Genomic DNA, 22,085 nt, shown 5'->3' with positions numbered 1-22,085 from the left:
TCCCTGTGGCTCCCACCTGACCTGACAGCGGCTCGGACAACTTCCGGTCAGCAGGCAGAGGAAGCCGTCCGTGGCCCGGCCTCCCCCGCCCCGCCCTAGGCCGAGCAGCTGCTCAAGTTGAGCCACCGCCACTTCCAGGGATCAAGTGCACCTGATCCCCGCACGGGGGCCCCGCCAGGAGCACAGGCTGTCCTTGGCACCGGCAGGGGCAGGCGCGGGGTTTCCTGGAGCTCTGGGCCCCAGCCAGCCCCCAGCCAGCCCCCAGCCAGCATCGCGCTGGCCAGAGTCGTGGCCTGATCACCCCCCGTGACCCCTCCGTCCTGGACGAGCCCTCTGGATGGGGCTTGGGACCGGCAAAGCAACCCTACCGCTCCCGTGGTAGGAGGAATGATGGCCCCAAAGAGGCCCACGTCCTCACCCCCAAACCTGCGAAGGTCTCGCCTTCCAAGGCAAAAGGGCCTCAAGATAGGGAGATGGCCCTGCGTGGTCTGGGTGGCTCCGTACTGTCCCAACCCAGGGTCCTTGTGAGAGGGAGGCCGCTCGTCATGCCGGAGGGGAAGGGCTGAGGGATGCAGACAGTCAGCCTCCCGGGCTGGGAGAGATGAGGAGAGGGGCTCTCCCCAGAGCTTCGGGGAACAGTGCCGCCCTGCCCATGCCCAGACTCCCGCCCAATAACACATCCGGGCGCGGCAGTATCTCACAGAGAGATCCTGTGTGTGCTAATGCTCGTGTCCCTCGGCTTCTCGGTGTAGGTAGCCTCTGCCACTCCCAGGGAGCCTGCCCTGGCTGCTCCACCCTGCGTGTCCTGGGGGATCCCCTTGCCTCTTCTCACCCGGGGGAGTGTCCCAGCATGTAAGCCTGGGCCACATGCTCCTGGGAAGTCTCAAGAGTCCACGACCTGTCCTGGCTCTGCTGTGGACCTTCCAGGGACTCAGTCCCTGGTCCCGGGGCATGGAAGAAGTCCCCTTGCAGAGGACAGGGGCCAGGGGCTTCCCTGGGGCCTCTGACGGCACCTCCCGGGGAAGGAGGCCCAACCGGGGAAGCCTGAGCCCCTGAATGCCTGGGCTTGCACCAGGCGTTCTAGCACCTTCGTTTCTGGGAACTCGCTGTGCTCTGGAAAGAGAAAGGAGAAGCAAAGCCCCAGGGCCCCAGCCTCGTCACCCGCCCCTTCCTGTCCTCTTCCGCTGAGTCACAGCCAAGGGCTCCGCACCTCGGCCTCCCCTTGGGTGGGGTGGAAGCCAGGGTCATGTGAGGACAACAGCCTCTGGGACAAGTCCTCTCGGCCGATCAACAACCTCTGTGCGGGGGCCTTGGTTTCTAAGGGCCGAGGCCACCTCCCCAGCTTGGGGGAGGGGTGGCTGAGGTCCTCCGTCCTGTCTCTGCTTTCATCCCTAGGCCCTCCCTTGCCCGTGGTCACTGAGCACCGGCTGTAAGCTGGGCCCAGCGAGGGCCTGACTCAGGTGGGGCCCGGCGCTTGAGGGACTCGTGGACTCGGATGTGGACCGGCCCCTAGGCAGCGGCTGGGGTTTTAGGCTTGGCCCCCACTCCCACCTATCGCTCACCCCCCTGCTAAACACAAAACTGACCCTGAAACAGTGGGAGCCGTGCCCAGGCCAGCCCTGCCCTTCAGAGTCTGCCAGTCCCTGAGTCGCCCTGGAGCTGGCAGGGGACGCCGTGTCGCTGCCAGTGCCACCACCTGCCCCCACCCTGCTCCTCTCCTGAGGGTCCAGCGAGGCCCCGTGTGCCCTCCGCTGGTGGAGAAGGCTGGGACGCTGCACCCCAGGCATGCGGAGCCCTCAGCGTCTGCCGTTCCGGGACGCGTCTCTTCCTGCACACCCTGGGCGCCCCAGCGGTTGCCTGGGCCCCTCTGCGCCTGTGCTTGGTGGGGCGAGGGTGGGGCCAGACAAGGGGGCGTGAACCCGCAGGTCAGTTGGGTGCTGCTCGCTCATGAAAAGGCCCGAGACAGGTCTCCGCTCAGGCACAGAGCACTTCCCTCCCGCTTGGTCTCGGGGCGAGAGGCTGCCTCTGCCCCACGAGGCTCTGAGCCCGCGGCTGCTCCCTGGCTGTCCCCTCACTGCACATCCCCCCCCCCCCCCGACTGTCCAGGGCTGCCGCTGTGTCTCAGGGAGGGGCCACAGCCCACCCTCTGGAACTGGCAGCTTGTGTGCAGCTGGGCCAGCTCCGAGCGGGGCTGGGGGATGTCGGGACCTCGTCTGTGCACCTGGCTTGGGGACCGTGGAGAACGTTGGGTGGGTTCTGGGGGGCAGGAGGTAAAACTCAGCCAGGGGCAGGTGGCTTGCAGCTCCCCGGGGCTCCCTCCCTCCCCCGCTGGCTGCGCAGGCCTCGGGCTCCAAGGAAGGCGGCATGGCAGCGCCCCTCCCTCCCACATGACACGGCGTGGGTCGTACTGACCGTACCAGGGGGCGTCCCCAGGGGTTCTCGCCGGGCTGGGAAAGCTGCTAGTGTGTGTGGTGTATCAGCACCGGCCGCTTTCTTCACTCCTCCTAGATCAGCGGTTCTTCGCTTCTTTTGGAGTTTCTCCACTGACCTTGTACCCCAAAAAAGGACGACACGTTTGTCTTTTCCTTTCTGACGTGTACAGCTCTCATTTATTTTCCTTGTCTTAGAGCTTGGCCAAGACCCTCAATATAGTCTTTGAAAACCAGTGGTGGCCAGAGCATTTGCAGCCTGCGCCCTGCGTAGGTGGGGGTGCCTCTCCACCAGCCATGGGGGTGATCTGGGGTTGGTAGTCTTTCTCCGAGTTGAGGGTGGCTCCGTCAGTCCTGGCTGACGCAGAGGCTTCTCTGTTTATTGCAGAAGCGTGTTTACTTGCATCGTTCACGCAGAAACCTTTACTGGGTATTTGCCGATGCCGCGCCTGCTCTCGGGCACTAGAGTGCGGAGGAGACACCGGTCCAGAGGGGCCCCTCAGCGGCTCCTGGCCTCGGGGGGAAGACAGGCCAGGGGACAGGCCCTTCTCCTTGGGTCCCGTGGCCTGCCTTCGCTCACTGTCTGCCTGGCATTTCGCCAGGCCCTGGGGTCGGGCGGTGTTCAGATAAGGCCCCGCTCACAGGGAACCCACACGGAACCCGAGCAGCTCACTTCCCCTCGCCCTCCAGTTCCCACGCGGCAGCCGTGGCGCTCAGCCGGGCTTGCTCTGCCGCAGAGGCCTGCTCGGTGAGGGGCGGAAAGTGCTGGGGCGGGGCGGGGCGGGGCGGGGGGGGCTCACCCACTGGAGCAGCCCCAGGCCAGCGGAGGGCGGGAGGTGGCGGGTGCGTGCACCCCAGCTTCCTCGCTCCTTCGCCAGGACGACCCTGAGGTGTGTTCCCGGCACCGTCTCTCAGTGAGGACTGAGCCTCGGTCGCCCACAGAGGGAACCCGCTCCTCAAGGCGCCTGCCTGGGCTGCATCCCCGTCCCTGCCTCGCTGTCCCTGTCCTCCAGGGGAGCCTCCTCTGAGGCCTGACACAGCTGGCGAGCCAGCGAGTGACCCTGCCCTGTCGTCCCCAAGGACACTGCAGGAGACACCAGACCGCCGGCCCAGAAACAAGGACCCGTTCATTATTCACGGTGCGGCAGGAGACAGAGGATCAGCATGTTCTTGCACCACATGCCCCAAACCTCAGCTCCCACAGGCTGACTCAGGAGGGGCCAGAGGACGCTCGCTCTTGCAGAGGGCCACCTTACTGGAGAGGGGCCGTGAGCTGAAGGGGGATCCAGACCTCTTACAATAGGTGGCAAGCAAACCTGCCCAAGCCCTGCCCCAGAGGGAGATACTATCTTTATTACGCTGGAAGGAAACAAATCCGCCCTCTTCCCAGGAGGGAGCTGTTGTCTCTGTCTTCTAAGGCTGTTCACCGTAATAATCGCCCTTGAAATGCTCGTTTGGAACAGGGCGATCAGTGCGTCCACCCGGGGGTGGACAGAAGGGGGACAGGACTGTGGAGCGTGGTCTCGGCCTCACCTCCCAAACAAGCTATTTGTATCTGGATCCTTGTCCCAGAGCCTGCTTCTGGGGGAACCCCCCCTCCCCAAGACGGGGAGATGACACTCAGCGGATTTCTGATGGGGCTCTCCTTCCCCCAGACCCCCCCTTTGAAGTGTGCAGGTGAGACCCCTGAAGGAAGAAAGGCTCCCTCCCCCGGAGTCAGCACTGGTGTGGTGATGCCCGGGGGTGGGGGGCGCTCTAAGGCAGCGGCCCCAGCCTCTTGGGCGCCAGGGACGGGTTTCGTGGAAGACGATTTTTCCACGGACTGGGCAGGGGGCGGGGGTGACGGTTTCAGGATGATTCGAGTGCTTTAACATTCAGGCTCACCTCTTCACTGTGGGGCCCCGTTCCCAGCAGGCCTGGAGTGCGGGGACCCCTGCGCTAAAGCACTCGGGGTTCCATCGATCACGCTCTGCTATTTCACCCTCCCAGAACCGACGGTGGTTTCCTGTGTGAGGAAGACGGTGGACTGCGTTTTGTTTCCGAATTGCTCCAGGGCTGGTTACTGGAAACCGCGCCTGGTCTGTCTGCCTGGGGCCTGCTATTTAGACTGAACCACAGAGGCACAAACAAGCGATTCACAGAAAATGGGCTAAAGAACGGCCGGGCACCCGCGTCATCCGGGGACCTGGCACGCGGCGCTGGCACAGGGGGAGACGGACCCAGACGCTCCTGATGACATCACTCCGGCCTCGGGGTGCACCGGGAGGGAGCTGGGAACTGGCCTGCCTTCCCACAGGGCTGGCGTGTGAAGCGGAAAGTGTTTCCAGAAAAACACTTTACAGTTTAGTAAATAAAGTTAACATAACACTTCGACAAGTTCAGTAAAGCTTTAGTTTCAAATCTTTTTCATTTGAATGTTCACATTATTATAACTTAGAGTTCGTGTGTTGCCTTTTTAATTTTACTGATTTTGACTCTTTTAGCAGTAAGTTTTTGTAATGTATGTTGACACGTTCGAATGTTTAATATTTTAAATTAGATTTAGTTTAGGTAGTATTTTATTTTAATCACATGATCAGTAGTCTGACTGGAGTAAAAGCAAGAGCAGTGAACGTCACAGGGTGAGTATATGCCACCTGCTGAATGACACACCTTTGTCTTCTCACCCAGCATCGCTGCGCACCTGGGCGTAAGCAGTAATCATCAAGTTCAGTAACTTTTTTAAAGATTTATTTATTTATTTATTTTTAGAGAGGGAAGGTAGGGAGAGAGAGAAAGAGAGAGAGAGAGAGAGAGAGAGAGAAACATCAATGTGCGGTTGCTGGGGGTGATGGCCTGCAACCCAGGCATGTGCCCTGACTGGGAATCGAACCTGCGACGCTTTGGTTCGCAGCCCGAGCTCAATCCACTGAGCTGCAACAGCCAGGGCAAATTCAGTACCTTTTGATATTTGACTTTTTCTCATACTTTTGTATGACCTTCGGACATAAGCATCACAGATTTACAGAAATTTATTGTTATGGAGGTTTATTTGCTGAGGCGGAAGGTAGCACATATTGTTTTAGCAGTTCGTAGCTCGAGTTTTATGACGTTTAAGTATTTTCGCTCCTGTGATGCGGGCTTCCCTGGGTCCTCCTGCCGGGGCCCCCGCCGACACCGGGGCCCGTGCTTCACTCGGCAGGCAGGGCAGGGGTGTCCACAGGCCCTCCCTGCGCTTCAGCAAGGGCCGGAGGAAACTCGGGGCTCACGTCCCTGTGGCCTCGGGATGGGACCAGGGAGGAGGCCCCGAGGAGAAGGGGAAAGCACCAGACGTATCCATTTACTCCGCTCCGCGCTTTACAGGGGGGCGCGCAGAGAGGACTGGGGACAGGCTCAGGTCATACAGGTGGTGGCCTGGCTCTGGAGCCACCCGTAGCAGGGCCCCAGTATCCTTGCAAACCCTGTGGATACCACCGGCCGCTGTGCCCACTCAGGGTGGGTGGGCTTCGGGTCCCGCTGTCCCACACACAGCCGGTTCCTTCCGGCCAAGGCCAGCCTGACCCCATGTAGGTCCCAGGGCCTCTGGGCGGATGGCGCAGTGTTCCCACCCTCTGCAGGGGCCTTGGGGGCCCCGAGAACCGGCACGGCATGGCTCAGCGATGAGCTATGTCTCTGGGGTGCTCTGTCATTCCACAGGGGTCAAAGGGCCCCTCTGTCCCAGCCCCGCCTCACAGTCCCCACCGGACGGTCTCCGCTGTTCTCAGCTCCAGGACTGGTCCCTGGAGGAAGGGCAGGGGCCCCTCCCTGTGATGAGCTGGGGGTGGGTGGGGAGCAGCCGGCAGCTGTGCTCAGTGACAGCCTAGGGGTGACCGAGGGCCTGAGGGCAGAGCCAAGGCCCCGCCCTCCCCTCTGTCTGGCCTTGACCATGGCCATGGCCAGGGAGGCTTCTCCATTCTTTGGAAGGCAAACAGGTCCTGAGTGGCTAAACGGCTGCCCCAAGACCACCCAACCAGGGCGGGACCCCCTTTCTTCCCTCCAGGCCCATCCAGCCCTCCCCAGTCTCCTCTGCCCAACGTCCGGCCCTGTTCCGCCGGTGCTGACCCTTGGACTTTCTCATGGAAAACCACTCAGGGCCACTCCTTCGAAGAGGTGTGGGCCCCAACCCAGTCCCAGGCCGGGGTCACACCCCTCACAGCCATCCTGGGGGCCTGCAGCTTCTCCCTTCCATTATCCAGATAGAGAAACTGAGGCCCGCGGGCCAGATGCAGGCTCTGACTGCACAGATGCACCCTGGGCGTGGGACCACTCTCGGGGGCCTGGTGCTGCCGCTGAGGAAAAGACTGGCCTGAAGGGGTGACAGGAGTCACCCCTGGACCAGTCACAGCTGCCCGTCCACTAGCAGGGGGGCAGCCAGTGAGCAGGGCATGGCCCTGCTGACCCCACCTGGCCCTGCCTCCTACTCTCCCCGAGCCCTTCACCGGCCCGGGCGATAAACCTGAGCCTGACTTCCCACCTCCACCCGTGTGCCCACGCTCACACACCGCCCCTCCCCACGCACACGTGCCGCCTATTTTCCCTACTGTCTCTGGCTGTGCACTCCATGCCCCACCTCTGCTGGACGCTGGGGACCGCAGAGGCTGTGCCAGGCCTGGACCTGTGCTGACTGTCCCTTAGACGGGCCCAGCATATTTGCTGCCCAGATGGGCATGTCCAAGGAGGCACCTGAAGTCAAGGAGGGCTTCCTGGAGGTAGGGACACAAGCTGAGGCCTTAGCACCCCTCCCCCCTTAACTAGGTCATTGCCCATCCTCTGAGCCTCTCTCCCTAGAGCAGCCAGCAAGTTCCAAGAAGCGTAACCCCTCTCCCTGCGGCATTGATTCCAAGAACTTCGGCTCCTGGCAGCCTTTGCTCAGGGTTCTTTCCTAGAACAGAGGCCCCGCCCCGCCCGGGCTACTGGGGTCTCAGTGGGCAGCTGGTAGAGGTAGTGGAGGAGGGGTATCCTGGGAGCACCGTCTAGGGACCAGCTGCTGAGAGGAGGGCCCGGGCTGCCAGTCGGGAGGGGGTGGCCACACTGGGTAGGGGACAGGAGATCGGTGTAGGGAAGGCGCCTTGTGGACTGCCAGTCAGCCCGGGGGCAGGCCCTGTGGGCTCAGCTCAGACTCTCCCCTCTTGGGCCCAGCACTTGGGCCAGCTTGCTGCAGGCTACCCTGCCCCCGCCCCCAGCCTGGTACCCCGGGGTCCTGTCCCATGGGCTAACAGCACAGGCCTCCGTCAGACAACCCCCAGAGGGACAGACTCTGAGCAGGGAACAGTGGTGGGGAGCGGGGCGGCATGACAGTCAGTCTCAGGGCCCTTGGAAGGACCTGACACCTGTATTATTAATCCTGTGAGACTTCACATTGCCTGGCCAGGACACAGCACGTCACCCCAGCCCACACCCCAGCAAGCCAAGTGGGGTTGGTGAGGTCAGAGGTGACGACGGGCCCTGATTCATGGGCAAGGACAAAACCCAACTTCCCTCAAGGTCATGGGCCTCCCCCTCTGGGGCATGTCCTCCACCCCCACCCCCACGTCTGAGCTGGCACCAGGCCTGCCCACTCGCCTGAGACCTGCCAGGTCAGGTTGAGCAACCAGTTCCTGAGAAGCGTTGAAGGCTCTTTGGTTTAAAATTAACTCCCCCGCTTCCCCCGCCCCTGCCTCCTCGGAGTTCTTGGAAGAGGCGCCCTGCTCTTTTTTCCTGGGAAGAGGCCTCCAGCCACAGCTGCTTCAGTTCTAGCGAAAACACCTCACCCCGGGTGGGGGCGGGGTGGCCACGCCACACCTCCTCTGTCCCGTGCGAGGCCCAGGGGCCTCCTGAGCCTGGCAGGCCCTGGCTCACCCGCTGAGGCCCAGAGGAGAAAGGGGTGCTGCTACTCCCAAAGCACAGCCCCCCCCCAGGCACCCGCCGGCTAGAGGGAAGAGGTCAAGAGCTACAGAGAGCGGCCTGGGCACCCTAGGGTGGGGAGCGAGGGGCCCATGGCAGTAACAGCAAAGCTGGGGCTTTGTACCACGTTGAAGCTCAGATGGCTCAGGGAGACGGAGCCGCCTGCCCAGGTCACCCGCCTCCAAGATGCCCGGATGGCAGCACGGAGCTGGCGAGGGTCCCAGGGCCGCCCCACAGCCATGCCGGTGGGGGAAGGTGCTCTCTGTCGGGAAAGCTGTCCCTCGAGTCTTACCCACGCCCTCTAACCTGTCCCCTGGATCAGCCTCCTCGGGCCTCGCCTTCCTGGGGCTTTGGACAACAGGGTTCCTGAGAACTGCTCTTCTGCCAGGGCCGCCACCTGAGGAGGCTGAGACACCACGGGGTGTCTGCCCAATGCAAACGCCAACAAGCACGCGCCACACACACACGCACACACACGTGCACACACACGCACTGCGTGTTGGCGCTCAGAAGCGGGGATGGGCCGCTGTGAAGCGCTCCTTTGCAGGAAGGGGCTCTGGCCCAGTCCAGACTCTGAGTGAAACCCTTCCCTCTGGACGGGGCAGGAGCCCAGCTCCGGGGACAGGAGAGGCCCCGTGGGGCTCACGGGGGCTCACGGGTGTGGACACAGCCCCTGGGACAGGGCTCTGCCTGGGGCGCGTCGGCTATGTGTCCCTCTCCCTCCAGCCACGCCACCAGAGTGTGGGGACCGCCGGGCACAGCAGCCCTCAGAGGCAAGGCTGCCTCCTGTGCTCTGGGCCCTGCGTGCTTCCCCTGGATCTGGGCCACGGGAGCAAGTGCTTTTCCATTGAGCATCAGGCCCTGGCCGCATCAGAAAGACCCCTCCGCTCCAGGCCTGCTGAGAGGCGAGCACCGGCTTCCACTCCCTCCATACCTGCCCAAGCCAGGCCCACCCCCTCCCAACCTGCCCGTGGCATGGCGTGGCGTGGCATGGCATGGCGTGGCACCGCAGCCTCTGTCACACAGACGGGGGACGGAGGTGCTGGGAGCTGTAACTGTTTGCCCGAGGCCCTACAGCGAGTCTGGAAGGGCTGAGCTTTGAACCGTGCCTGTGTTTTTCCTCCTCACCTGGCTGGTTCACCTCCTCAGACACCCCCAGGGGACTTTCAGGGGAAGCACGGGGTGTGTGTGTGTGTGTGAGAGAGAGAGAGCGAGAGGGAGGGAGACTTCACAAGAAGTCAGAGAATGCCTGTTTGTAACCTGTTATGGAAGGTGTGTTTTCTCCTCCCTCGGCCAGAGAGACCTGGGAGGGCTCGAGCCCAGGGCCTCCCCGGGACGCAGGGCGGCGCCTGAAGCAGGTGGGAGTGAAGGCTGGGGAAGTCAGGGGGGCTTCTTAGGAAAGGAGCGTTGGAAGCTGGCTTCGACGGGTGAGTAAGAGTTTGCTCTGGCAGAACGGAGGGAGGAGGACGTTGCAGGATGAATGACAGCCTGGTGGGCTCCTTGGGGGTGGGGAGCAGGATGAAATGGCTTGGCAGTTTGGAAAGCCGAGTCCTGGACCCTGGGGCACGGCCCGGGCAGGGACGGCGGAGGCCCGAGAACAGCGCTCAGTGGGGACGGAGGCGCTGGGTCAGGTGTCTGAGCTCCGCACCTTGGAGCTGGCGGTCGGGCTGGCCAGGGGGCCATCAGGAGGGTCCAGCCGGAGGGTCCAGCCAGAGGGTCCAGCCAGGGGTGAGAGGGGATGAGGGTAGGTCTGGGCAAGACAGCCTCGGGGGCATGGGGAGGGGCCAGGGGCAAGGCGAGCAGACTTGGAGACCGACCGGCCAGGGGCGGATGTGGGGACTGTCTCCCAGATGGGAGAAGGGTGGCGTTGTGCCTCGGGGCCGTGAGGAGTCCCGGTCTGGCCACCAGGAGCCCGGGGGGCCAGGAACCAGGCTGCGCACGCTGCCAGCCAGCAGGCGGTAGACTCCAGTTCAGGAGCTCCAGGGTGAGGGCACGGGCTCTCGGGCCCGGTATTTGAACCCCCTATGCCAGCTTCCTCCCTGGTTGACTATCGATAAGCTGCTTCGCCTCTGTGGGTCCCAGGCTGGCATCTTTGAAATGGAACAGACCTAGAGGCACCTGACCAGCTCCCTTCTGTCACCTGTGACTCACCTTTGAGGGTGCAGGCCGCTGAGGGTTGGGCAGCTAACAGGCCTGAGGGAGGCCCTGAGGAAGGGTAGCCGATGGCCCAGTGTGTCGTGGAGCTGGAAAGGAAGTTGCTAGAAGGTTGGGCTGGACTGGGCTTTATGCCGATCCACACAGAGACGGAAACCAAAGGATCTATTCAGCGGGGCTAGAACCCAAGGCCATGGGGGGTGGCAAATGGCACTGGAGGGTGGAGGGCTGGACTTGGAGGGCGGTGGCAGAGCTGGTGGGGCCAGGGGCTGCTCAGAGGCCCAGAGAGTTCCAGCCCAGCTCCCCTGCAGCCCCTGGGGGGACCTCAGGGGACACCAACTGCTTTCCCATCCGCCTCTCGAACGGGATTAAACACGTGGACAAGGAGTAGATACAATGACAGCTGTAGCAGCTGCCACGTCGAACCTTGTCAGGCTTCTCTGAGCGTCACCTCACAACCCCCCCAAGGCCCCCAGGTCCCCTCACGCTCCCCGTTTCGCAGCCAAGGAACCACCTGCACTGAGTGCGGTGGAGGGAACCTCCCAGAACCGAGTGCGCAGCCCTGGGTGCAGACTGGAGGGGTGGCAGGAGTAAAACCAGGTGTGGGGATGCGTCAGAAAGACGGAACCTCCAGGGGCCTCCTCTCTCTCCAGCCTTGGGCACAGGAGCCCTCACCGGCTGCCCCAGAGTGGCTGCTGGAGTGACCGACCTGCTGGGCAGCCCGCTGTGGGGCCAGCTGAAGCTGGGGATGGGCCCCACACCAGACAGTCAGGGGTCAGGGGTCAGGGGAAGGACACACTCACAAGGAGAGGTGACTGGGTTTCTGGCAAAGCTCGGTCCTGCTTTCCAGTGAGACTGGCCCAGCAGGTGGGTGCGCAAGGGCTGCGAGGCCCGAAGGGCCCCCTTCTCCTGGAGGAGGGGGCCTCTGGGAACCCCCTGGGACCCTCCTGCCTTCTCCCAGGCCCATGTCAGGCCCTTGCTGCTCCCCGTCCCTGCACATGGCTGTGCAGGGCTGGAGGCTGCTGCCCACCCATCCATGCCCCCAGCCCTCTTCAGACCTCTGTCCACCCTCGGCCTGCAAGGCCTGCTCAGCCGGCAGATGAACGGCCAGGCCTTGGTGCGGGGCCTGATGATTCGGGGGTGTTAGAGCTCTCGATGGTTGTGGTGAAATGTCCCAGCGCGACCTCTCACTGGCCTGGATGACAACGTGGCATCTCTGTCCCCAAAGTTGCTCCAGAGGAGTGTTGAGTCCAGGGAGGCACAGCACCCAGGACCAAGCTCCGCCTCCCCAGGGCCTGGCAGAATCCTCCAGGACCCAGCCCTCCAGCCCTACCTAGCCTTTGCCCCCTCCTCCAGGAAGCCCTCCTGAACTGACCCACCCCTTGAGTGCCAAGGCTTTGGCTTACTGGCCCCTGGGAGGCAGAGCAGAGCTCTCAAGTCAGAGTTTGGACCTGGGCTCTGTCCCTCACGAGCTGTGCGACCCTAAAGGAGCCACTAGCTTTCTGTGAGTCTTCCCTCTTGGGCTGTAAGTGGGGACAACCTCTGCTGGTGTGCGAGTCTGCGGTGAGAACTCAGTGGGGTGCGGGCCCGCCCAGGGTCACCAAGCCGCAGTGCCCACCTTCTCCTGCTCCCACCACGCTGCACCCTGCCATCGCCCCTGTGAGGGGGGGCCCCACAGAGCCCAGAGTTTCTTTGTAAAAAGTTGTGTATTTATGTTACATGTTTAAACTCCAGTCACCTTCCGTGTACTCTCCATGTGGTGTAATACACCTCTCGAGAGATTTTTACATCTCTCAGAGCAGTTCTTGAACTTGTAAATTTTGATGCCTTTTAGTGCTTCTGCCATTTTTTGTTTCACCTCTTCCACATCGGCAAATGTTTTCCTCTGAGGACTTATTCCACCTGGGGAAACAAACAAACAAAAAAAGTTGTTCCGGGAAAGACTGGGTGAATAGGGAGGGTGGGGCTTGGGGATCTGGCGGGTTTTGGTCAAAACCTGCTGAACACTCAGCATGGTGTGGGCAGATGTGCTCATAAGTCACCCATCATGAAATGGACAAATGCATTGAAAGAGTCTTCAAAAAAAAAAAAAAAATTAACTGAAGCCAAACCCAGCCTCTCACAACAACGCCAGGTGGCACACTGATGCAGATGGGTTCTTGGAACACTCACCTAGGGGGGGGCAGCCTGTACTACAAGGGGCCCGCCTTGCAGAAGATAATTCTGGGTTCTCTTGGGTCCCCTCTCACACCTCCTATCAGCCTTCTTTGGTGTCCTGGCCCCAGGTCCTCTCGGGGCCGTCCCCAGCCAGCGTACATGTCTGCCCCTTGGACATAAGCATTGGGTCAGAGAATTTTCCTGCTAAACACTCAGGAGGTGCTCGGCCACACCATGTGCCCCCTCTGCCCCGGGCAGCCACTCCTTCTCCTCACTCCTGTCGTTCCGGGCATGGCCCTGCTCAGGGCCGTTGCACTGGCAGCTCCTGCCACCTGGGACGCCCTTGCCCTAAGTTGTCGCATAGTGAGCTCCTGCTCTTTGCTCAGGTGTCCAGACTCAGGCCCACCCGCTCCAGAGCTTTGCCCGAGCCTCTCACCTGCAGCAGCGCCCCTGCACCCAACGCCACCCTGCCCCATCCTCGGCTTGCTTCGTTTACTCTCAAAACTTGTCCTGAGTGCCCATTAGTTCACTTGTCTGTGTGCCCAGGGCCTAGGTGGAGTCTGGCCCAGCTGGTACCCAAGGGGCGTGTGAGCTGGTAAAGGACTTAGCTGGTGTGGGGTTTCCGTCAGTCACTGTTAGTGCTGGTGTGCCGGGCCCACTGCACCTACCGGGTGGCCCCTCTTCCTCCCCGGCCAGTGCTGGCAGGGTGCACCCCTCTTACTAGCTCAGGACCACCCAGGGGCGACTGTGCTGACCAGAGGATTTTCCGCATCTGTTAAACTAGGTCTCTGTCCGGGGTCTGGGGCCCGAGGACACAGCTTCCACAGTCCCTGTTCTCAGCATCACTGACTCACCTCACCAAGAGGGAAACATGAAAATAAGACTAAAGCATAAAATTACCAGGGTTCAGAAGTAGCTGGCAGCCCCTCCCCAGGCAAGAGCTGCACCCTGGCTTGAGCCGAGGCAAGGGGGAGGGGGAGGGGACCCTGCTGGACAGGACGGTGGCTGCAGAGATCTTAGCAAGGAGGTGATGCTTGGAGATGATAGAACCAGCATCCAAGCGCACCTCACCTGAGAGCGGCCAGCCCTCGCCATCTCGCGCAGCAGTCCAGGGGCAGGCAGGCAGCTGAGATCCCTCAAGGACAGCTCTGCTCTGTGCTTCCCCTTGTCAGCCAGACCCACGCCCCTCCTGGCCTCAGTTTCCTTATTTGTGGGGGATGGGGACTCGTTAGACCCACTCCCGGGGTGTGCTGAGCTCTGTAGGAGGTGCAAAGCCCTGCCCACAGCCGGCGCCCGCGGATGTGCTGCGATGTCTCCCCTCCGTCGTCAGTGAAGTTCCTGGGCTCCTTCTGGTCACCGCAGCTTTCTGTCCAGGCCACCGCACCCTGTGGGGGACAGCCTCCCTCTGGCCACTCCGTGTCTGCCACTGCCACCCGCCCGCCAGGGGACTCAGATCTGGGGGCAGAGTGCGCAGAGGGGTCACCGCAGACATTCGGGGAGTCACAAAGTCACTAAGACCCAGGCTGGAGCAACAGGACACCTCACACCCCCTGGCAGGGCCCTGGGGCCCTGGGGGAGGCGTGTTCTCAGGCCCCGTAGGCAGCCAGCAGCGGAGGAGGCCCCAGACCGGGTGCCCGGGCACCACTCCCGGGAGAGAGCCTTCACCTGCCCCCGCTCACTCTCACCCAGCGTCAGCTCCGCTCTTTGCCCCCAAGGTCCTGGGCCCCCACGGCTCTTCCTTGGTGTCCCTTCCTGCCTCCCTGGCCCCCTCACACCCCCTGCTCCCAACCGGCCAGCACTGGCCTCCCCGGGCCTGCAGCTCTGGTTGTCTGAAGGCTAAGAAAAGGAGGCAGTGAGCACTGTCTGTAAAATAAGGGCTGGGCGACTAAAGGAGGCTCGGAGCTCTCCTGCGACGCGCTCGAGTGAAGGGGCGGAACACCCACTGCGGGCCCGGTGGGCTGGCAGGTGGTGGGCCGGCAGGTGCCGGCGCGTCCCGAAGTCAGAGCGCCAGGCGAGGGCGTGCTTCCCTTTGCACTGCTCTTCTCCCCTCTTCCGGGGGCTGGGACCCTGAGTGAAGGAGAGGTGGTCTCCCAACACCACCTGCCCCGACCTGAGGCCAGGCCTGCCTGCCAGCTTCCCCGCCACTATGCTCAGCCCAGCAGACATGCCCCGCCGCGCGGAAGGACCCTTCGGCAGGCCTCCCGGTGGTTGGGCGCGGGGGCGTCCCGGTCACGCCCGGGCGCCTCTGCTCGCGCTGTGCCTTCTCCCCAGGACGACCGGCCGAGCCCTCCCTGACCATCGGCCTCGTCACCTCAAAAGACAAGGTCAACGCCTGGCTGGCGTAGCTCAGTGGATTGAGCTCGGGCTGGGAACCAAAGCGTCGCAGGTTCGATTCCCAGTCAGGGCACATGCCTGGGTTGCAGGCCATAACCCCCAGCAACCACACATTGATGTTTCTCTCTTTCTCTCTCTCCCTCCCTCCCTTCCCTCTCTAAAAATAAGTAAATAAAATCTTAAAAAAAAAAAAAGACAAGGTCACCAGAGATGAGCCACAGCACCCATCCCCCTAGAATTCTCCGCTTTTAATCTTTCATTGGCGTCCCCCTATTTTCGCACTGCGGCTCCGTTGCTCGGCTGCCACCACCACCCCCGAGCCAGCAGTGGCCTGGGCGGTGACCCTGCAGGCCCTCCCCGCCTGCCTCCCAGCCCCCCAGCCTCCCCCCCACCCCGGGGGGACAAGGAGGAACGAGAGAAAGGCTGCATGCTGTCCCCTCCACACCTCAGTGGGCCCCTGGCGGGGCCTGTTTAGCCACATCGAGTCCCCGGGCCTCCGCTGACCCAGCCGTGAAGTGTGACAATGACAATAAGGTCGAAGGGGACACAGTGCTCAGAGCTCCAGAGAGGCCCCACTCAGGCCTCCACAAACGAAAGGCACGATTTTATTGTCGTTACAGAAAAACCAGTGGAAGGAGAAAGGACTACCAAACCGGGTGGGTTTTTTTTTTGTGTGATAATAATTATTTTATAAAGTCTTATCAGATATGTATTTCTTTCCCTCTCTCAGGTGGCAGGCGCACCTTCCTGGGAAGGAAGCAAACCCAGGAGCCCAGAGCGGCAGCCACTGCCCCTGAGTCTAGCCCTGTGTGGGTGGCGCTCTGCAGACGGGGGGCAGGAGCTGCAGCTTGGGCTCCCTTTGCTCGTCCATTCGCCCACCCTCCCAGAGCAGGGCGGGCGCAGAAGAGGGCGGGCACATTCACAGGTGGGGGTCAGCACCAGGACATCCGTGGCTGCCTCAGGTCCAGCACCCTGTCTCCGGATGGGGCTCTCTGCAGGGAGGAGCCAGAGAAGCTGGGGTCTCCGAGCACTCAGGGGATCAGGGGAGAGGGTCGGGGTTGGCTTACCCTGAGACCAACCCCCGGAGAATAAATAAATAAATACTGTAAAACTGTGCATTCCCAGCCTGGCCTGCTCTCCCACCAGGGGACTGTCACTGTCAGCCTCAGTTCCCCTGGCTGCCGTCCTCCCTGAGAAACAGGTTGGAAGGAGGGGGCCCGCCCCACCCTGCAAACTGAGAAACCAGGGCTGGCAGTCTCTACAGTTCCGGAGGCCACGGCAGGGTGGTGGGGGGGGGGCCCAGGCCCAGCCCACAGGTGAGACAGATCCGGCCCGTCTCTCTCTGTCTCCGACACACGGCTCACCACCAGGGAGCCACATGGGAGCTGGGGCGAGCCCTTCAGGTTGTGGGACACCTCTCCCTCTACCGGGCCCCCAGCCTCGCTCCTGCTGACTCTTCCTGGTCCAGCCTCCAGGAGGACGTGGGCACCAGGATGTCTGGAGGGGGGACAGCGAGAGCCCAAGTCCAGCTGGGGCCGGGGTTCCCCTCCCGAGCACGGCTGGGGGAGGCGAGGAGGCTGTGGGCCGGGTCAGAGCTGGAAGGGGTACTGCCGGAGGTAGTCGGCCATGCGCCGGGGCAGCGGCAGGCAGTCCACGTCGGCCACCAGACGGTTGATGACCAGGCGGCACAGGTGCTGCAGGCTGCGGGTGCTGCTCCTGCGCACGAAGGGCTGCACCAGTTTTAGGTGCACGGCCGTGGCCGCCGGGGTGGGCAGCGCCGGGTCGCCCGGTGCATCCTCCTTGGGGACAGGCAGGGCCGGGGGCGGTGCGGGGTCCGGGGTGTCGCCTCGGGTGTCGGCGGCGCAGGAGGCCACGTAGTGCTGCACGAGGCTGACCACGTCCGGGAAGGCCAGGATGCGCGGCCTGGACAGGCAGTTGGAGTCCAGGCGGAAGCTGGAGTCGGCGTACTCGATGCGCACGTTGGTGGGGCCGCGGGTGGTTTTGACGGACAGCGTGAACAGGTAGCTGGGGTGGGTGCTGTCACGTACTAGGAATGTGCCTTCTGGCATCTTCTGCAGGTGTTGCCGGGCCTCGCTGGCCGTAATGGAACCCCAGTACCAGCCTAGGCAAGTGGTGGAGAGGGGGCCGAGAGATTGGTCACGGTGGTAATTATCGGGGGGCACCCAACCAGCGCAGGGCAGCTCCGTCTCCCACTTCTCACTTCCCTGGGGGAGGCTGTACCTCCCCCACAGACTCCCCTGGGTGGGGCTGAGCCTCTCAAATCAGAATTAACAGTCAGAGCTAAGCTTCCTCCTTCAGACTTCCCGGGCTAAAGCCTGCCCCCTCCTCAGACTTACCCGATTCCCGAAGGTAGGAGAAGGTCTTGGCTATGCACAGCAGGTCTTCCTCCGGGTCTAGCACCTTGGGCTCACCCTCTGACTGGGCTGGGATCTCCTCTGTCACCTCCTCCAGGAGGGCCCCGGCAGGCAAAGGCTGCATAGCTGGCTCAGGCTGGGCCCACCGGGGCCTCTGCCCCATCCGATCCACAGCCACAAAAGGACGAGGTCTAGAACGGAGTGGGCGGGCAGTGAGTGGAGGCCCTGGCTGTCCCCGCTTCAGAGCTCCCCTTCGCCCAGGCCGGCTACACGACCCCAGCCCCTCTCGGTGAGCCTCAGCTCCCTGCCGGCCCACCCACGGGCTCAATGCGCCCCGCACCCCTCCTCCCACTCATCGTCGCAAAACTCCCCGTGGCTGCTTCCCCCACACACGGACTCCCTTTTGAAAGAGACGTCTCCACCCTCCTGCATTTGTTGGACAGTACGTAATCGCTCTCTCTTCTCCCTCTCTTGGGCACCCATCGAAACCACAGATCATCCCCTGCAGACATTTGTCACTCACAGCGGCCAGCTGGTGTCCTCGCCGCACTGACAGGAAGCAGCGCGAAGACGCCTCACACTGCTGCCCTCCTGGCCGAGGTGCCGGGTTAAATGCGCTGGCCCGGTGGAGCAGTGGGAGGGACCTCAGTCCACAGTGGGCAGAGCTTAAACAGGTCAGCGTCCGATCCTGCTCTCTGCTCCTCCCTGCTCCTCCCAGCTGAGCATTCCACGTGAGCAGCGGCCTCTAAAGGCGCTGGCGCGTGCCACCTCCCGTGAACGTGAGCTCCTGACAAAGGGCAAGGTGCTCGTGCCCATCCCTGGTCCCACGCTGGCAAGCCAGCCCTGCTAGGCCCTGTGATCCCCTGCAGAGCTGGCTCTGCACCAGAACTGTCCTCACCCACAATGAGGGGTCCTAGCCCCCCCAGACACGAGGGCGTCAGCCACACGTTACCCTCAGACGGCAAGAGCTGGACTGCTGAACCAGTCTTCCTCCCAGCAGTAGCTTCCCTCTGGGGGACCCCACCCAGCACAGCCATCCTGGGTTTCCCGGGAGTGAAGGCCATGGCCCTGGTGCCCGAGGAAGGGACCGCTGGTCCTCCCTCATTGCTCACAAAATGCACCCTCGGGCTTCAGCTCTGGGCCTGGTTCCCCTCTGGTCCGAGGTAATGAAACCATGGGCCCGACCCTTGAGAAAAACTGATAACCCAGACATGAAAGCAAAGGGTGTCGCGTGGGAGCCAGGGTCTCCCTGCTCCTGAGCCGACCCTGCCAGGCCACAGGAAGGAGTAGGGGGGACGGCGTGGGTCAACAGTGCCAGACACTGCTGGGGAGGCAGGAAGAGGCGGGCAGGAGCCAAATCCAACCGTGAAGGTCAGGGACGACCTTTAGAAGATTTAAACAAAGAAGGGCCCCTGCGTACTCAGGAGCAGAGGGGGCCACAGACCTTGGCACACCACCCCTGCCTAATCCTCTCCCACACCCATTCTGGTTGCCCCGGGGTTTGGGGTGGGGGGTGCTCTGCAACCCCACTCAGGGAGCCGAGGCTGGGTTCCAAGGGCCTGGCTGGTGGCCTGCCTGTTGGGCCTCAGGGATCAGCTCCGGCCCAGGAATCTTCCAGCACGGTAGGCAGCTAGCCAGTCAGACCGGAGACTCTGGGGGTGGCCACGTCCGGACAACTTAGCAGGACACACATGGATGTGGGCGACTCTAGGGCTGACACAGTGTCTGGGTGTGTCCACGGCTGTGTCATCGTCACCGCGGGGGCGGGGGCTGGTGTGTTCCAGGTGTGGGTGGCGTGTACGTGTGTGTGCCTGCTATGGAGCCCAGCCTGGGGACACATACCAGTGAGGCAAACTCAGCCCGGAGGGGCCCCTCCACGGAGCGGGCAGCTCAGACCTACAGCCGGGAGTCCCTAAGCCAGGAGGGCCCTGCTGGCCTGGGGCCGTGTGCGCGGAGGTGTTAAAATCTTGCTCCCTGACATCCAGCCCTGGCCCTGAGTTTCAGCTGAAGCAAAGTGGAAGAGAGTCTAGGACACTGGAATTAGGGGTGGGGTGAGGGGCTCTGAGGAAGGCAGTGATGGGGGGTGAGGCATTTAGGAGCCCCAGAATTCAGAGAGGAGGGAGATGCCCGAGACAATCCGGGAGAAGCACAGAAGTACATTCTTCTTGGCGCCCCCAGATCTTCTCCCAGGAAACGGGAGGGCTCAGAGCAAGGTCAAGGGAGCTTCAGCCTTGCCCACCTTCTGTCCTTCCCACTGGGCACCACCCGGTTCTGATCATAGCAGCCGCTGGGCCACCCAGCTCTCTCTGGGGATTTCTCAGCTGTGAGATCGGTCTGGAGAGGACCAGACCCCCTGGCTGAAGGTGAGGCTGAAGCTCTGGGTGGAAGCAAGGTGCCAAGAACACTCGGCTGCGGCCAAGACTGTTTTATCCGCCCACCCCCGCAAGTCTTTGGGAAACTTGGAGAAAAGAGGCAGGATCCTAGGCTGGGCTGAGAGGAGGGGTGAGGCAACTGTGGGGGTGTCCCAGGCAGGACCAGGCCAAACCCAGGCTCTCCCCCAAGAGCTGCTGGTCAGCACATGCCAGCCCAGCGTCTCAGGCTGGTTCCCAAGAAGAGACTAATTGCCAGCCGGCGGCGGGAGAGGGGATCACCAGACAGAGGGGGACAGGGGCTGGCTCAAGGTCACCGGTAGGCGCAGTGCCGGCAGGTTAGGGCAGAGCGCTCTGGGCCCAGAAGGGAATCTGGGCAGGTGAGCCACGTCTTCAAGGCTGTGCTGCCGCTGGCGTCTACCTGCTCCAGCCAGAAGCCAGCCTCAGCCCACCCTCTGTGCCTCCGGACGCCAGCCGACCCCATTTCCCTACCCACCGTTGCCACCATTCCCTGTTGTCACCTCCGATGTCCTGCCGCCTTCGGTCATCTCCAACCCGGCGAGCCCTGGTCCCCGGCGGCTAGCGCGAGGCCGGCACTGTCCCTTGTCTCAGAACCGGGGCGGAGAACCGCGCTTACTCACCCCTGAACGCAGAGGACCATGTCCCGGCAGCAGCGGCGGCAGCTCGGGAGCTGGGGCTCGGCCGGCGGGCGGCGGCTGGAGGGGGCCGAGGGAGCGCAGACCGCGCTCTCGGGGCGGACGACCCGGGCGCACCGGCGGCGAGAAGGGACTGAGAGGCGGCGGGCGGGCGGCGGGCGGGCGGGGAGAGCACGGGGGGGGGGGGGGGGGGGCGGGCCGGGAGGGCGAGGCGGGGCCAGAGGCCTAATCTTTTGTCCTCCGCGTCCCAGCCCTTCCCGGAAGCCCCGTCTTCCTAGAACCGCGGGCGGTGCAGCCGGCCGCGGAGGGGTGCGGGCGGGGGCTCGGGCTACTGCAGCGGCGGCGAGGGGACCTCAAAAGGAAACACCTTTGACAGATTTCCAAGAACTTTCCAGGAAAACGAGGCGGGGCCCCGAGCTCAGACCAATCGCAGCGCAGGAGGCGGAGTCGAGTGGCCGGGGACTGACGCGAACGTGCGGGCTGGAGCGTGACCCAGACCAGACGAGGGAAAGACCTGTTTTGGAGGAGGCCAGGGAGGGGCAGGGGCTCTACCGACCCGAGTCCAGACTTCCTTCGGGCGTTGTACTTTGCTGGGGACAGGCGCCCTCATTTCTTGGTAGATGACAGCGCGTGGGCGGGGTCACACGCCTCCAAGGCGGTCTCCCTGGGGTGCAAGTGCCTTTTCTGTGCCGCATTGGGACCCACGGGCTCTGTGTATAGGGTGGAGGGGAGGGGAGTGGCATGGAGTGGGGTTTGGAAAGGGATATGGGGGAGAGGTAGGGGGAGGAGGGAGGTCCCAGATCCAAGCAGGTCCACGGGGGTCAAGCCTGAGACTGCCACAGCCAAAAGGAGCCAGGCAAGGACGGCGTCTCTGAACGTGTTTGAGGAGAAGGCACACGCCCCAACCTTTTGCACCTGGCAGGGCCATCCAGCCTCCACCCTGCTGGCTGGCCTCTGGCCCCTAACCTGCCCGAGGGTCGGGGAAGAGGTGATGACCCACTTGGGAGGGCCAGTCAGCCCCCACCTGACTCCACAGGACAACCCACTTGGGTTTCTGGGCTGGTGGATCTTAAAAAAAAAAAAATCCAGAAGTGAGACCTGGAGCTCCAAACATCTGGAGTTAGCTGATGTAGAGTGACAAAGGTGGAGGGACAGAGCAGTGACACTGGATTCCATCCACGCGGAGCACTTGCTAAGTTTGATCCTCAACAGCTGGTATTGCCCCCATTTTACAGACCCGGAGACTGAGCCCCAGGGAACAAAGTGCTTTCCTATGCTAGGAAATAGCAGGGTGGGAGTTTGATCCCAACTCTGAGTCATGAGTTCATGCTCCTACCCGTGACCTCCTCCACTTTTTCCAAGTTCACTGGACTCACCAAGGAGTATGTTGAAAGACCATAGGAGCTATGCACACCTGTTCCAAGCCCTTGGGCCAGAAGGAGGGTGAAAGAATTGGAAAAGTGGCAAGGTCCACTCCCCCTTACCCCACTGCCCAGTGTATACCCCAGGTTCCCTGGGAAGAAGATGAGCTCAGGTCACCCACTTTGGTGGCCGGGGCACCCGGGAAGACAGTACTTCAATAGGAACTGTCTACGGCCCCATTACTATAAAGACAAAGGGATTTGCGGCTGCCAAGGGCAGAGCTAGGATTGGAACCTCGGTTTCTATGGGGCCGAATCCATAGCTGTCTACACAAGACTCTTCCCTTTC

At 62.6% G+C, this 22,085-nt stretch overlaps 1 protein-coding gene across 1 annotated transcript; it reads right to left on the bottom strand.

Moving 5' to 3' along the window:
• Positions 1 to 15,529: 15,529 nt before the first annotated feature.
• On the bottom strand, positions 15,530 to 20,516 carry CISH (cytokine inducible SH2 containing protein). The gene is made up of 3 exons (XM_028518441.2): positions 20,361 to 20,516; positions 17,333 to 17,541; positions 15,530 to 17,097 (listed from the first exon to the last, which is right to left on the bottom strand). Exons 1-3 carry the CDS (start codon positions 20,378 to 20,380, stop codon positions 16,565 to 16,567), a joined length of 762 nt encoding a protein of 253 aa, XP_028374242.1. The 5' UTR covers positions 20,381 to 20,516; the 3' UTR covers positions 15,530 to 16,564.
• Between the last annotated feature and the right edge of the window lie 1,569 nt (positions 20,517 to 22,085).

The sequence above is a fragment of the Phyllostomus discolor genome, chromosome 7, assembly GCF_004126475.2.
Source record: "Phyllostomus discolor isolate MPI-MPIP mPhyDis1 chromosome 7, mPhyDis1.pri.v3, whole genome shotgun sequence".
NCBI lineage: Eukaryota > Metazoa > Chordata > Mammalia > Chiroptera > Phyllostomidae > Phyllostomus > Phyllostomus discolor.
This window is presented reverse-complemented; position numbering and strand designations above follow the sequence as displayed.